At 40.4% G+C, this 14,190-nt stretch overlaps 1 protein-coding gene across 1 annotated transcript in view; it reads left to right on the plus strand.

Annotated features, from left to right (window-relative positions):
- Positions 1–7,661: 7,661 nt before the first annotated feature.
- MTPN (myotrophin) overlaps positions 7,662–14,190 on the plus strand; it is a 41,917-nt gene continuing 35,388 nt past the window's right edge. The window contains exon 1 of the mRNA XM_083808232.1: positions 7,662–8,080. Within this exon, the coding sequence (XP_083664358.1) occupies positions 8,009–8,080 (72 nt within the window). The 5' untranslated portion in view covers positions 7,662–8,008. The remainder of the gene's footprint in view (positions 8,081–14,190) is intronic.

The following is a 14,190-nucleotide window of genomic DNA, read 5'->3' on the forward strand; positions in this document are numbered from 1 at the left end:
AATTGTAGAAATACATTAGACTATGGATAGGAAAACGAAGGCATAGGAAATGATGGTTGGGACAACAGTGTCTCCCTGTGGCATGATGGCTGTTATTGTTAACATTTGTTAGATAAATGTCACCAGTGAAAAATTCAATAGCCAAGAAAGAAAAGAAGCTATCTTCCTTGCCTTTTGATTTATAGACAGTGACTCGGTTTATCAAACACATCAGAATATACAAAATATTCCACAAAGCGCTACACTTTTTAAATCAGCACAGCTTAATGAGTTTTGCTATATTGAAGGTATTTGCTTTGAAGATCTTATTATATTGAAGATCTTTGGTTTATCCTCTGATGCTCACAGGACAACCAGTATAGCAGCGAAGAATCTGCATAAAATCAGGACCATACCGATGGTATGTCTCAGTGTGGAACCAGTGGCCCAAATTTTACTATGGTAGTGGACAGAACATTAGCATATGTGTTTCATCAGTCTTTTTGAATGTTCAGACAATGAATTCCATTTGGGTTAAAAATGGAGAGATTCAGACAGTGCTCAAAGCACTAAAAAATGATGAGACTGTTCCAAAATGAACAAGATTCGTAAGCCTGCACTCAATGCCCCTCCCAGTTGTATGATCTTGCCACCATGGAAAAAAAAAAAAAAAAAAAAAAAAAAAGGCATCTCAGGAATTTCTCGGCTTAGAAAGGGCAAGGAGGCCCCACCACACGCCAAGTCCATAGTCAATGGGTGGAAAATTTCAGATGTAAGAAGCAGCTGCTCCAAAGGCAGCTTTCTCTGATGTGTTTGTAGAAATTGAAGTATTCAGTAGCATCTCTGTAGTTTTTTCAAATAGAACTGTTTTCTACTAAAAGCACAACTTTCAATCTGCAAGTAGACGTATGATTATTCTCCAAATAAAACCTGGAAGACTGCACACAACCACATGCTACCTTGAAGCACTGATCTGGATGAAAATATAAGTGGCAGGAAAAAAAAAAAAAAAAAACGTTTAATGTTAAAATGCTTTTTTTTCTGGTTTACCTTAAAACTTTTTAACACTTTGTTCTACTCCTGGTATTAGCCAACTGCTCCAGTTGTTCATTCAGCCAATATATATTACACGAACTTACACTCTTTTCAAACTATAACTTGCACACAGACACCTTCTCTGAATTAAGGCAAAAATGCATGAGTTGTTGGAATTTTTTCTACAAAAGGCAGAATTTTGTTATCTGGAATTCTTCCATATGGAGTGGAGCAATTTTTTTTTTCTAAAAACCTAGCATTTTACTTACAGTATTACAATGTAGAATTATCTCTATGCAGCTGAGCAAGTTCAAAAATCACTTGTTTTCAGTGTAGAAGATAACACTGGTATCAGTTTTATTAGTCAGTTGTTTATTGCTTTGAGTACTGTGAGAAAAAATGATGTTCCTAAAGTTTCCTCTTTGTTAGCATCAGTCCCTAATGCATCCAACTCTCATGTGCTTACTAGCAAAAGATTTCACCTTTGTCAGCACTGCACAGCCCATGCTGTTGTCAAAAAGCAAACTGCAACCTATTCAGACTCTTGCACAATCAGCAAAGCATTGGGCTAGGTTCTCCTGACTGTGATTCTCAGCTATCCTGTACAGTCCCTTGCTTTAGAATAGAGACTGTGTTTTCACCCATGATAGTATGAGCTCTCCAGTGTTTAACCCTTCATTGCAACCATTTGCTGGAAGGCAATTTCAGCCCTCAAAGGAATAATCAATAGTGAGTGATTGATCCCTTCTAGTCATCACTTGCGAGGCTGCAGCTGTACTGCTCCCAGTTTTGGGCTCCCCATCACAAAAAAGGTGTTGATACTGGAATGAGTCCATCAGAGGACAACCAAGACAATAAGTCGACCAAAGCATATGACAATAACAAAACGCTGGAAGAAATTGGCTTGTTCAGCCCTGAGATGGCAAGATTTGGGGGGGCTGAGAAGGTGAGGTGTGAAGCTGCAGCAGGGGATCTCAACATTGTCTTCAACTACCTCATGAGAATGTAAAGGGAAACCAGAGCCAAACCCTTCTTGAAGGGGTATAAGATAAGACATAACAAAGATAAAGCTGAAACAGGGAAATTCTGATTAGATACAAGTTTTTTCTTGTTTGTTTGTTGTTGGTTGTTGTTGTTGTTGCATTTTTGTTTGACTTTTTTTTTTTTTCCAGGGGTTTGGGGGGGGGAGTTGGTTGGTGAAAGGAACCAAACAATGGAATAAGTTGCCAAGAAAATTTGTGGTTTTGCCACACTTTGATACATTCACAACTTGATTGGAGAATACCTCAAGCAACCTCATGTTGCTTAGCCCTTCTTTGACCAGGGATGGTGTCAGATAACCTCCAAAGGTCCCTTCCAACAAGAATTATTCTTTTTCTATAATTTTCTGATTTTAATTTAGAGATATAGCTGAGATTATGAAGAGATAACTTCTTGTATTTCCATTTTCTATGAACAATTCCCAAAGTGAGAAATAAAATTACAAAAAAAAAAAAGAAAAAGGTGTCTTCTCTTGGGTGAAGTCACAAAGATTTTAACTCTTTTTAGCCATGGAGACAGAAATAATGACTTTCACTAACGGTCTTTTTATATAAAAGAGAAGGTTGAGTACTTAAATATGAAATAAAAAAATAAATAAAAAACAAAACAAAACAACAACAAAAAAACACAACTACTGTCATCTACAAATGAATCTGGCAAAGAGAAAGCCTACAGACAGAAGGATATTTATACGCTGTGTTAATAAATAAACCCAGCCCGACTCTTTATGGGGCAAACCTCTACACCATTATTCAGCTGCTGATCTTCTTGAGAGTATTTGTCAACACCGATACACTCCCTTCAGTTTTCAGATACAGCCACTTGCTTAGCAATTGCTAAATTGAGTGCTAGATGTTTACTAAATAGTGTCCAAGAAAATGGCAGTTCTACTCCACGGGAAGATTCATTTCCACAAATGCTGCCCTTCGTTACTACCAAAGGCTGGCACCCAAGTTACTATATTAGTTTCCACGATCCAGTCTCATTAGGATTGAAGAACAAGTGCCAAGGAGCTAGAGCTATATGTCTTTGTCTGCTTCTAGTGCTATTTCAAGGACCACAACAAATATAGTCAACAGTTGTTGGGTTTCCCTGGCTGCAATCTTGTTTGACATCAAGAAGGAAAAAATAACTTACTTCCTTTTCCTCTCCTTTTCCTTCAGACACCTCACCTCACATATAGGCAAAGCAAAACCTGGCCTTATGTTTACATTTCAAATATTTACACAGATTTTGAAAAGGTTAGGAATAAATTTATTTGCAGTGGTGTCAGCAAATACTCAACTATTTCACCAGAGATTTATGCAGCTAAAGAAAGAACTTCAGGAGAGAGAAGATATTGCCTTTCATATCCTGTATGCAAAAGTTTAAGGTGTGTAGACCAAAACCCAAAACTTTTTTGGCTAAGATGAAGTAAAATTATTGCTGGATTCAACGCCCAAGAGGAAGATATGAAATTTTCTTCTCTGGTGGTCTCCATGGCAAATCAACTGCATCAAATAGTATAAATATTGCAAACTAATATGCAGAAAAACAATCAATTGCCCAATTTTCACCTGTCATTCCTAGATCTCATGTTAATTCTGTAACTTTATTCAGTCTACTATTTTGTGTTAAATTCTTCTGTGTTATTCTATTTTGTGTTAAATCTTCTCCTCAACAGAATATTTTGTTTATGATGATATTTAATACTACTGTTTGGCTATTGTTGCTAAACTAGCAACTGCTGTGTATGAACTGTTTGGCATTATTCAAAGGGAATACAGCAACTGCGCCATCAAACATGGGTTTTATATAAAGCCTGCAAGGGGACCATCATATATGCAAGTCTCCTGTTTGGGTTTTTATATTGTTCTGGTTTTCATTTTAATAACTAAATTCATTGTCTTGTCTTCTGTTCCAGTCTATTTCTGTATTGCATTTATGATTTATACAAGTGTACGCATTACATAGTAGTACCATTGCATAAAAATACGTTTGAAGTGAATTACATTTATTTGCTGAAATAGGGAAAATGTAAAACAATACTTACATGCAAAATCATATGTGAAAATATAAGATACATACAAAAATTAATAGTATTTGTATCCAGTAAGTGAGATTCACTCTGGTCAGCAGAGCAGGATGAGTCTATGAGAAAACTGAGCAATTATGTAGGCCTCCAAAACAAGCCTTAACTTGTGAGAGCAGAGAGATGAATTTCATCTCAACAGGAATAACTGAGCTAGAGAATGCGTAGTTTCTAGTTCACTGATCTAGCAGTTTTTCTATACCTTAACTCATTATAACTTCCTGTCTACTCCAGCCATTCAAATGATGGGACGAAGCATCTCGTGCTTCTTCTTGAGCTTTCTGTAGGATGCAGAATATAAAATAAATAACCAGCTTTAAGTCTGTTGAAGCACACATTCATAGCAAACATACAAAGCTGCTGACTGGAAAAAGTTTGTTCTTGCTTATAATACATTTGGATTATATCTCTAATTACAAATGCTATTTTGTTTAATGGTCCTCTTTACAATATAACCTCAGGAACATGACTTGCACATTGCATTAACACTTATTTTGGTAGGACTAAAAATACTGTTTTGAAGAAGGAATGTCACCAGGTGAAGGCTTATATCCAAGAAGCCAGCATAAATTCTATGGCTAAAAATTATGACTCTCTTGGCAATGAACTAGTTCTCCAGACGGTGAATTTACAGCCCACCTAGAGTTTTGCGTAGTATGGTTCAAGACAGTATGAAGAGGAGATCTGTTCTACAAATGCAAAGTGATTCCACTACTGATCACAAGAAGGGCAAAGTAAACAGGGAGAAGTGTAAAATCCCTAGTTTAAGCAATTCCAATTTTAAGACTTCCAATCAAACCCAAGTCTCAGAGTCTTTATATGTTTAGCTGCATTTATTTTCAAATGCAATTTTGCTGTGATTTCAGGAGAAAAAATTATATTTTTAAGAAATTCCTGTTCTAAATGTGTATTGAATGTATTTCTCTCACTTTTTTTTATGATTAATATGTCTAAAAAACAAAGTTCTTACAGGCATACAGGCTTCTAGGAGTTGGAATTAAACCTGAAAAAAGTAAAAGAAAAATAACGAAGGCTAACACAGTACATTCAGCTTTTAAGGTACATATGATAGCACAGCTAGAAAATGGTAAGAGGTATAGGTTTTTATTCCTGGATGCATGCCTGAGAGATCTGGTATTAGTCACTAATCATATAAAAAACATTCAGAATTTGGGCCTGAAGGTAACCAGTGAGTAGGCCTCTAGTAAAGACATGTATCAGGTAGAAGGGGAGAAAAGTCTGAGTAAACCATGCACTTCATGTAACAGGGCCTGTAGAGAAAGAGGGAAGTGTGAAAGCTTTTCTGCTTCAGTGATAAGGTAGGAGTACGGAAAACATAGGCAAATTGATGACTAAAAATTGAAAGACTGGATTCAAGTAGTACAAATATGGCAACTGAAGTGTCTGGCAAAATTTAAAAGAAAAAATGTGGTCACAGCTTGGCTCCTTGATGCATATTCAAATACTTAAGTAAGCAACCAGAATATTATTAATGTTTCACCAGACGTATTAACCCAGGACTATTTAGTCTGCCTAAATGAGGAAGATACTGGATTTAACTTCTTATTTAAAAATTCCAAACCTCCTTACCATTTTTTCTGACTGAAAATTAAGCACTGAAAAATTTTACACATATCCTGGGAGCACTTACAAAACAATGCAATAGCACTTGACAATTTGTGTCTCTCAGAGAATTTTTCTTTTATTGCATTAGGAGAAGGAACATCGACAAAACCATATATATTTCAAAACATCTCAATTTATATGTGAAATCAATAAGGATTCTGTCTTGAAAGAGTATAGATTTTTATTTCCTTGCAAATAATATTCTAGATATTTCATTTAAATACCATTTAATCCCTGTCCAAACTCTGCAGGTCATAGAATCATAGAATCATTAAGGTTAGAAAAGACCTTCAAGATCATCTGGCCTTCTTGGCCAACTGGGCACAATGCTGGCTGATGTTCAGGTGAGTATTGACCAACACAGAATCACAGAACAGTTGAGGTTGGAAGGGATCTCTGAAGGTCATTTGGACCAACCCCCCTGCTGAGCAGGATCACCTAGAGCACATTGCGTAGGATGGCATCCAGGCGGGTTTTGAATATTTCCACAACCTCTCTGGGCAACCTATTCCAGTGCTTTGTCACCCTCACAGTAAAGAAATCCCTCTCATATTCAGAGGGAACTTCCTGTGCTTCAGTTTGTGCCTGTTGCATCTCGTCCTCTCTCTGGGCACAACTGAAAAGAGACCGGCTCCATCCTCTTGACACGCTCCCCTCAGATATTTATACACATTCATGAGATCTCCCCTTAGTTTCCTCTTTTCCAGGCTAAACACGCCCCGTTCTCTCAGCCTGTCCTTGTACGACAGGTGCTCCAGTCCTCTAATCATCTTATCAGCTCTCCTCTGGACTTGCTCCAGTAGCTCTATGTCCCTCTTGTACTGGGGAGCCCAGAACTGGACACAGTACTCCAGGTGTGGCCTCACCAGGGCTGAGCAGTGAGGGAGGATCACCTACCCCCAGATCCTGTTCCTCTGCACAGCTTTCCAGCCACTCTGCCCCAAGCCTGTAGCGCTGCATGGGTTGTTGTGGCCAAAGTGCAGGACCTGGCGCTTAGCCATGTTGAATCTCATCCCATTGGCCTTTGCCCATCAATCCCTCTGCAGGGTCTTCCTACCCTCTGGCAGATCCCCACATATTTAACATGTCAGTGTTCAGAAATATAAAGAAAACACAGAAACATCATGAGCTTTATAGTGAGCTCACAAACACAAATTTTCTTTGGCCACGGAGTGCCTCCTCGTTGCCATTAATGACACCATTACTACCTTCAAACACTGTTGTGCTTTTGCATACTGTTGCCAGACTGGGTACACTCATACCAGCTCTAGCTGCAAGGGTGTTTGGGCTGATGCTTGCCAGCGGGTGTTAGAAAGAGCAGCTGCCTGTTAACAGTCAAGCATGACTCACATAACAGGCCGCATGCTCCATACGCAAAACATGTGGTTTCAAAAAAAAACAGATGCAACCACCGAGTGCCAGCCTATTAATTAATTATCACACACTTCCTTTTATGTCTCGCCGCTCATGTTTTGGAAGTATTATGGTAATTATTCACAGCATGTTTCAGTGCCCGGGGTGTTGCAGAACAGATATTTAGACACTGGGTTCCTCAGTAAGCACAGACACTCAGACACGCTGCTCCTCGGGCAGCAGGGATGGAGGAGCCCAGGACACAAGCCCCAGGCCTCAGCAGGGCCGCGGGCGTTGGGTGAGGTAAGCGTAGCGTTGCCCGCGCCTCCATTTCTCACCCCAAGGCCCGCGAGGGTGGACGGCTGCTGGGGCGCGGCGCAGGCCCCGTCACCATGGCAACCACCGGGCCGCCGAGGGCGGGGCGAGGCTTCGGAGATGTAGTGCGCATGCGCGATGCCGCTTCCGCCCTCATCCCGTCCTCCTGCCCGGTATCTCCGGGCCCAAGGAGGGGGCGGGGTGCTAAATTTAGACACTTGCGCAGAACGGGCTACGACGGAGGCGGCGTGCGGCGCATGCGCCCCGCGCCCCCCCTGCTCCCGCGTGGGTGTCGCGGCGGGGTGGGCAGGGGACGGGGGGCTCGGATACAAACCGGAAGCGGAAGCGCCACGCGCCAGTAAACCGCTGCTCGCTCCCTCTCTCCCTCCCTCTGGCCGGGCGGCTGCTGCTGACCCAACCGCCACCGGGCCCCAACCGCCAACGGCCCCAACTGCCACCGGGCCCCGGCCCTGCCCCGCCCCGCCCGCCCGGGGGAGGGGCTCCCGCTCGCCGCCGCCCTCGTTGCTGCCTGGAGGTGCTGCCGGCCCATCGCCGCCTCGCCCGCGTCTTCCCTGCCCGGCGGCCGCGATGTCCGACAAAGAGTTCATGTGGGCCCTCAAAAACGGGGACCTGGATGAGGTGAAGGACTACGTGGCCAAGGTAGGGAGGCCCGGGCCGGCGGCGGGCTGCTGAGGGACGGAGGAGGAAGGGGTGTGCTGGCAGCCTTCAGGGCCTCCCCGCCGCTGCTGGGGGTCTCGCTGGGGCGGGCGGCGGCCGCAGCCCGTGCGGAGCCCGGTCTTTGCGCGGATTTCCTGCGGAGCCGGGCATCCAGGCCGGGCTTCCCCTCCCCCTGCCGGCGGCCCGCTCCGAGTCTCTGCTTCCTCCTTTCCGCACCCGCAGCCCTGCGCCCCCCGCCGACCCCCGGGACTGCTCCCAGGGGGCTTGCTGCGAGTATGGGCAGCGTCGTGACTTGACAGGCAGTGCCCCGGTCCTGCCTCGCTGAGCTCATGTGGCTATGCATATGTGTGGCCTCGGTTTGGTTATCATCTCTGTGTGCCTCAGGGCTCGTTCTTAATAGGGTGATGCTAAGCTTCTAGGTGTGTTGGGGCTTAATTCATTAACCTTCTGTCAAGTATTTTGATATCTAGCTAGGGCAAGTGCTACAGGAACAGCAGACACCTGTGTAATGGCTGAAATAATCTTCACACACATCCTTGTACTTGGAGACTGGATTCCATACTCGTTTGCTTGTAGTTGTCAGTGAGTTCCGGGGGAAAAGAGCTTGTATATAAAGACGAAATTCTGCTTCAGTCAGTCCTTAGTGTTCAGGAATATTTTGTCTACAAACTTACATCAGAGCAGATGTTCACAGGCTCTTTGGTTTACATATAATTTAGCTATAATTATTTAGATCTCTGAACACACAAATGGTTGTCTTTGGGAATTTGACGCATGCTGACATACCTTCTGATGACTTAAGTTCTTCCTACTCCACTTGTCAGCTTTGGTTGAAAGTTACCCAAACTTGTAGCTCTCTTGGCAGAAAGAAACATGTGCAAGTACGCTCAGCTGCTTTAGTGCAAAGTCCACCAGCTTAGCTTGAATAGTCTTTTCTGACAATTTCAGCTAAGCTCCTGGACTTTGCATCAAAGTGGCTGTGTGCTCACATGCTCTGCTCTATCTGCAAAGCGCTAGAGGTAATAATGAGGAGTAATATTATTTTCCTACTTCAGCCACTTGTTAATGATCACATAGCTCTTTCTGTGTAATAAAGTTGAATGCTACATTGACGTGTTCTTATTTCCTCTCAGCTTTGAAGGCCTCCAAAATGTTTCAGCAGGAGAATTGGATTCCTATTACAGCTCTTACAGGAATTACATATATGTATACCTAGAGAAATTGCTGCATGCCCATTGGTAATGGATTCTTTTGTATTTGTTGCTCATACAAAAAGTCTGGCAGTAGTCATCTTGAATCAGTTTATATCCACAAGGTTGCTGCAATACTAGTTAAGACTATTTTTTTTAACGTTGTTACCCTTCCCAAATGGCTCTGCAGCTGATACAGCAAATGGATTTGTGTGATCACTCTTCATCCACTTCAGTACAAAGTCAAATATGGAAAGTTGTTTGAGCCAGCCTGGTGGATCCTGTAATGAAGATAAAGGGCATCTTCTACCTGTGCTAATGAGTTAGAAACCTTTAAAAGGGAAATTCTGTTTAATGTTAGATGATTACAATAAAAAAGCCTACAATCCTTGAATCTTATATTTTAGAATGGTTTCTAACGTAGAAGATGAATAAACCATGGGAATTTCTCTTTGGTCAAATCTCATTCATTCTTTTCCCTCACTTGCAAATAAGTCTCTTAGCTGTTAAGCATCTTGCTTTCCAGTAAAGCAAGAAATATAATATTTTGTTTTTCAGTCGTTATGTTTTCCTGATAGATGGTGGGCTGGTAAACTTTTAGTGTGATTTCCTGTGGAAACAAAACTTAAAGAGCAAATTTTGGCTGACAATGTTCCTTGCTAATGGTTTGTTAATTTTTTTGGTCAATTTTTCATAAGTTTTACAGGGCAGTTGTTTCCAAAGGTACTGTTTATTTATGAAACTGAATGAAGTAAAGGGAGATCCTGTAAGGAGGGAAAGAGTGCAAGGGTGACAAAAGGAGACATGCGTTAAGGGAGAACAGGAAAACTCTATAAGCCTTGTGACTGTAGGAAAAGCCTCAGTTATTTCACCTTAGTTCCTAAATTAATGAACTATGTGAGGCCAAATCATGCTTTGATAGCAACAGTTCTCAGAAAAATATCTTCTTCATTCTGCATGTTCTCTTTTTGACTGTATTGTTTATCAGTTATATAGCTTCTTCCTGCTGCTTTCCTGTTTTAAGCATGATTTAATGTTTTGGAATTTTGCTAGAATTATAAACTTTGTAGTGATAGAATTTCCTCTCCCAGCAGTGTGGGAGGCAGTCTTATATCTTACAGTCTTCATCTTCCTAAATTTCTAACTTTCCTATCTGTTTTCGTGGAACTTTTGACTTCCAACTTTTTTTTTTTAGTTCTCATGCTAGTGTTATTTCCCCATTACTTGAATGGACACAGAACAGCTTATAATTGTGTGGTTTTGCTGTCAATTACATCATAAAGTTTTTTGACCTTTGATTTTGTTTAGTATCTGAGTGGCAGGTCTTGAAATGTTAACCAGATGACCACTCGTGATTTCAAAATAATAGTATAAATGGATGCTATCAGTGAGGTTTTGAGAGTTGAACTCTTAATAATCACTCACGTCTTTTCTTCATTTGTGTGTTTTAAGCTACGAAGGTTTTGCATTTGAAATTATTAGCATTTCTTTTATTTCACCTCAGGTATGATTAGTAGGTATGGAGAAAACAGTAATCATTCAGATTCAACATCAAGTGAAACTCAAGGTATAACGTGAAAACCTTTTTTTTCAGTGGCATAGTTTGTTCTCTTTGGAGAAAGTTTCTGCGACTTCAGTGATTCTTAGACGAGCAGAGGGTACAGAGGCAAAAGGAAGAGTCTCCATTTGCATTTTATGTTTTTTTTTCGGTGTGAAGAGATTTTGTGTTCTCTTAAGGATGCTTTCTTCAGAAAGAACATGTTCTCAGAAACAGTAGTTCTAAGGGATGACAATGAAACAGGCACATAATATTTCTTTGTTACTTTGCAAAGAAGTTTTTAGTGCTTCCTATCTGTGTGTTTGGAAGTCACAGCTGGCTTCTACTTGATAAAAATATGAAAGATGATTTATATGGTTTGAAGAGTCCTGTGAGACTTCATTCTTTTCTGTAGGAAATATTAGTCTCAACATTTCTAAACTCGTAATCATGTTAACTTTTTATGGTAAATGTTAATTTCTACTGAAGTAGGGCAGTTAGTGTGTTATGTTAGCTGTTACGTATGGTGTCATCTATTTTTATGATGACTAGATTAAAAAGTATTTTTTACTGTTTGCTTTCTTTGATGTCTTTTGAATATAGCCAGCATATGTTGCCTTCAGAGGTATCTTTGCAGGGCTAGGATTGAAGGAATTCTGCACTCTTCCCACATACATCCACTCAAATTTTTAAAATTCCACAAGAAAGCAGAAACTTTCATAAGAACAGATGAATCAAATGTGCACTCAAATGGGTGAGGAGGACCCACGCAGATTAGAAATTTGATTCCCTCAGGGGAGGGAACAGAGGGTAAAAAAGTACCAGTTAGAAGAAGAGCAGTCTATATTAAGCCTGCAGAACTCTTTATCGTGAGTGGTATTTGCGCTTTTCCCTTTCTTTATTCTCCTTCCCCATTAAAATGAAATAAGTTATATAATTGCTTAAAAAGACTCCTCTATTAACATGTACCTGTAAGTTTTCCAGTTAGCAATAAGACTTCTCAGACTAAGTAGAATTTATGTTCAGTCACTGGGCACAAAGATTTTCGCAAGATAAACTTGTATTTCTAAGAAAGAGGCTACAATAAATGTTGTTTTCCTGGAGTAATTTCACTTTCCATGGCTTAACTGAGAATTCCTCAATTCACGAGCTGCTGTAATCCCCCTACCTACATTGTTGCTTCTTAAACATAGCACTGCTTACAGATGAAATTGACCAATCAACTAACCTAGTACTGTAAGAAGATATGACAGTGCCAGACTGGAAGTACCAGATTTTTGCTGCTAAGAGGACAGGGAGGTTGAAATGATGGTAGGCTGAGAGTAGAATGTGTTTGGAAAACACATGCCATGCTATGCTTGCCTAGTGGGCATTTCTGGTGGGGAGTCCTCGCTTTAACTTCTTAAAGAAAAGAGAAAAGGGGGAGAAAAAAAAACAAACTAGGAGACCCTCAATAATTCATATGGCTGGAAAACACAGCAACCACCTATACATCCTTCACAAAGTTGTTATACTTTAGAAAGTCGTGCACTTTGGGATATAATGATGTTTAATATTCTAAATGAATATTCTGTGAGAAAAGAAGAGAAGTTGACTGCTGCAAAATTAACTGGAGACACTAAAGCAAAAAACATAGTTTAGAAATCAGAAATGCTCTTTTGTAAAAAGGACAGCAATCAGGTAAATTTGAAGTCTGTGTTGTGGAGGGGTGAGAGAAGAGACTTAAATATGTCTGAGAGAAAAATGATTAGCAAGGAGAAATAAATAGCTTTTTTAACTTTTGAAGAGTAGCTTCTATTCTTTTGAGTGTCAATTGATATTTCTACTCCTTCAGGAACAAACTAAATGAAAACAAACAAATAGCCATTACATATGGGTGGATTACTTGAATTTGTTTAACCCTATTGTTAATATACTGAAATCTACCTTAGCTGAACATGTTGAATGCTAGAGTGCTCTTCATTATTATGGCTATATTGACACCCAGTTTGCATCTAGTATGGAAACAGTTCCTTGGCTTGAAAGCCTTGCTGTTTTAGAGTGAAGTGTAAATGCTGTGCAATAGTTGTGCAGGAACACATCAGGGCTAGTGCTGACCTGAAGCTGCTGGTCTGAGGTTATCCCCTGTAGAGTTGTTCAGATACTTCTGTGTTGTAGCTCCCCAGTATTGTGCTAATACTTGCGCTGTGTGGGTTTGTCTCTATGTGGAGTATTCTAGGCCTTCTGTTCATTTTCTCATGATTACTTTTGAGTGTGCTGGAGTGTGATCGCTTAAGATAGTATAACTAAGCAGTAAAACAAAACTGAAACTTGGTGTTCAGTTTGTTTTGTCAATTTGAATATGATAATCTAAATCGTTTGTAAAACAAGACAGTTGTGTACTACTGAATGCCTATGATGGGATAGAAGAGAGGCTGTTAGAAGGTTGTGTATTCATGATAGTTGTTCTTAACTAAATTGCCATGAATAGACTAGAACAATTTTCTGAAATACACAGCATGGCTGCTACTTTCAGGTAGTGGGTACAGTGAGATGTGTGAAGTCAACGAAAACACCATTTCAGGGTGGCTGATTAGCTTCCCCAATGGGATTCAAGAGAGTCTTAAGACATGTGACATGTCACAAGTATTATTGGTTCATGCATAAGTTCTTTAAGTACTTGTATAGGAATGTCAAGGAGTAACAAACTCACCTGGTATGAAGAGGGCCTGTTTAGGAACATGTGCAGTGGCCTTTGGTTGCAAACTGACTTTGAAACTGGTCAATTTTTGAATGTCTAGTTCTTAATTCTTTTGTGCTACAGCTCGGCTCTTCAGGAAACAGTTCTGGAGAACTTGCACTGGGATATGTGAAGCTTAACAAAAGGGACTTTTTTGAAGTTGAATGTGCTGTCCCCACTGAATCTTATCAATTAAGATAACATTAAAAGGAAAAATAGGACAAGTGTCAGGAAAGTCATACTGACTTAACATAGAGTGAATCAGCCAAGAATAATATTTTCCAGGGGAAAATAGGGTCTATTAAAATGTAAACTCGGCATTGTAGTGGAATGTATGACTCACTGACAGGATGGATGTCCCAGAATTCTCTGATCTGTCCATTTCATGAAGATACGGGATAACTGATTTTGAAGCCATTTTCACCTGAAATTTAAATGGAGGTTTTTAAGAATCTTCACATCTCTGGAACAGCTAGATTTATTGGTATCTTTGAGATGTTGATGTCAGGGCCTGTGATCGTTCTGTTCAATCAGTTGGATTCTGCACCCTGAAGCTCTTGGTGACGTTAAGAGATTGCCAAAGTATGTGACCTATGTAGGAATCTTTTTCCTTGCACAAATTAAAAAATTAAGGACTTTCTCATTT

The sequence above is a fragment of the Anser anser genome (assembly GCF_964211835.1).
Source record: "Anser anser genome assembly, chromosome: 1".
Classification (NCBI taxonomy): Eukaryota; Metazoa; Chordata; class Aves; order Anseriformes; family Anatidae; genus Anser; species Anser anser.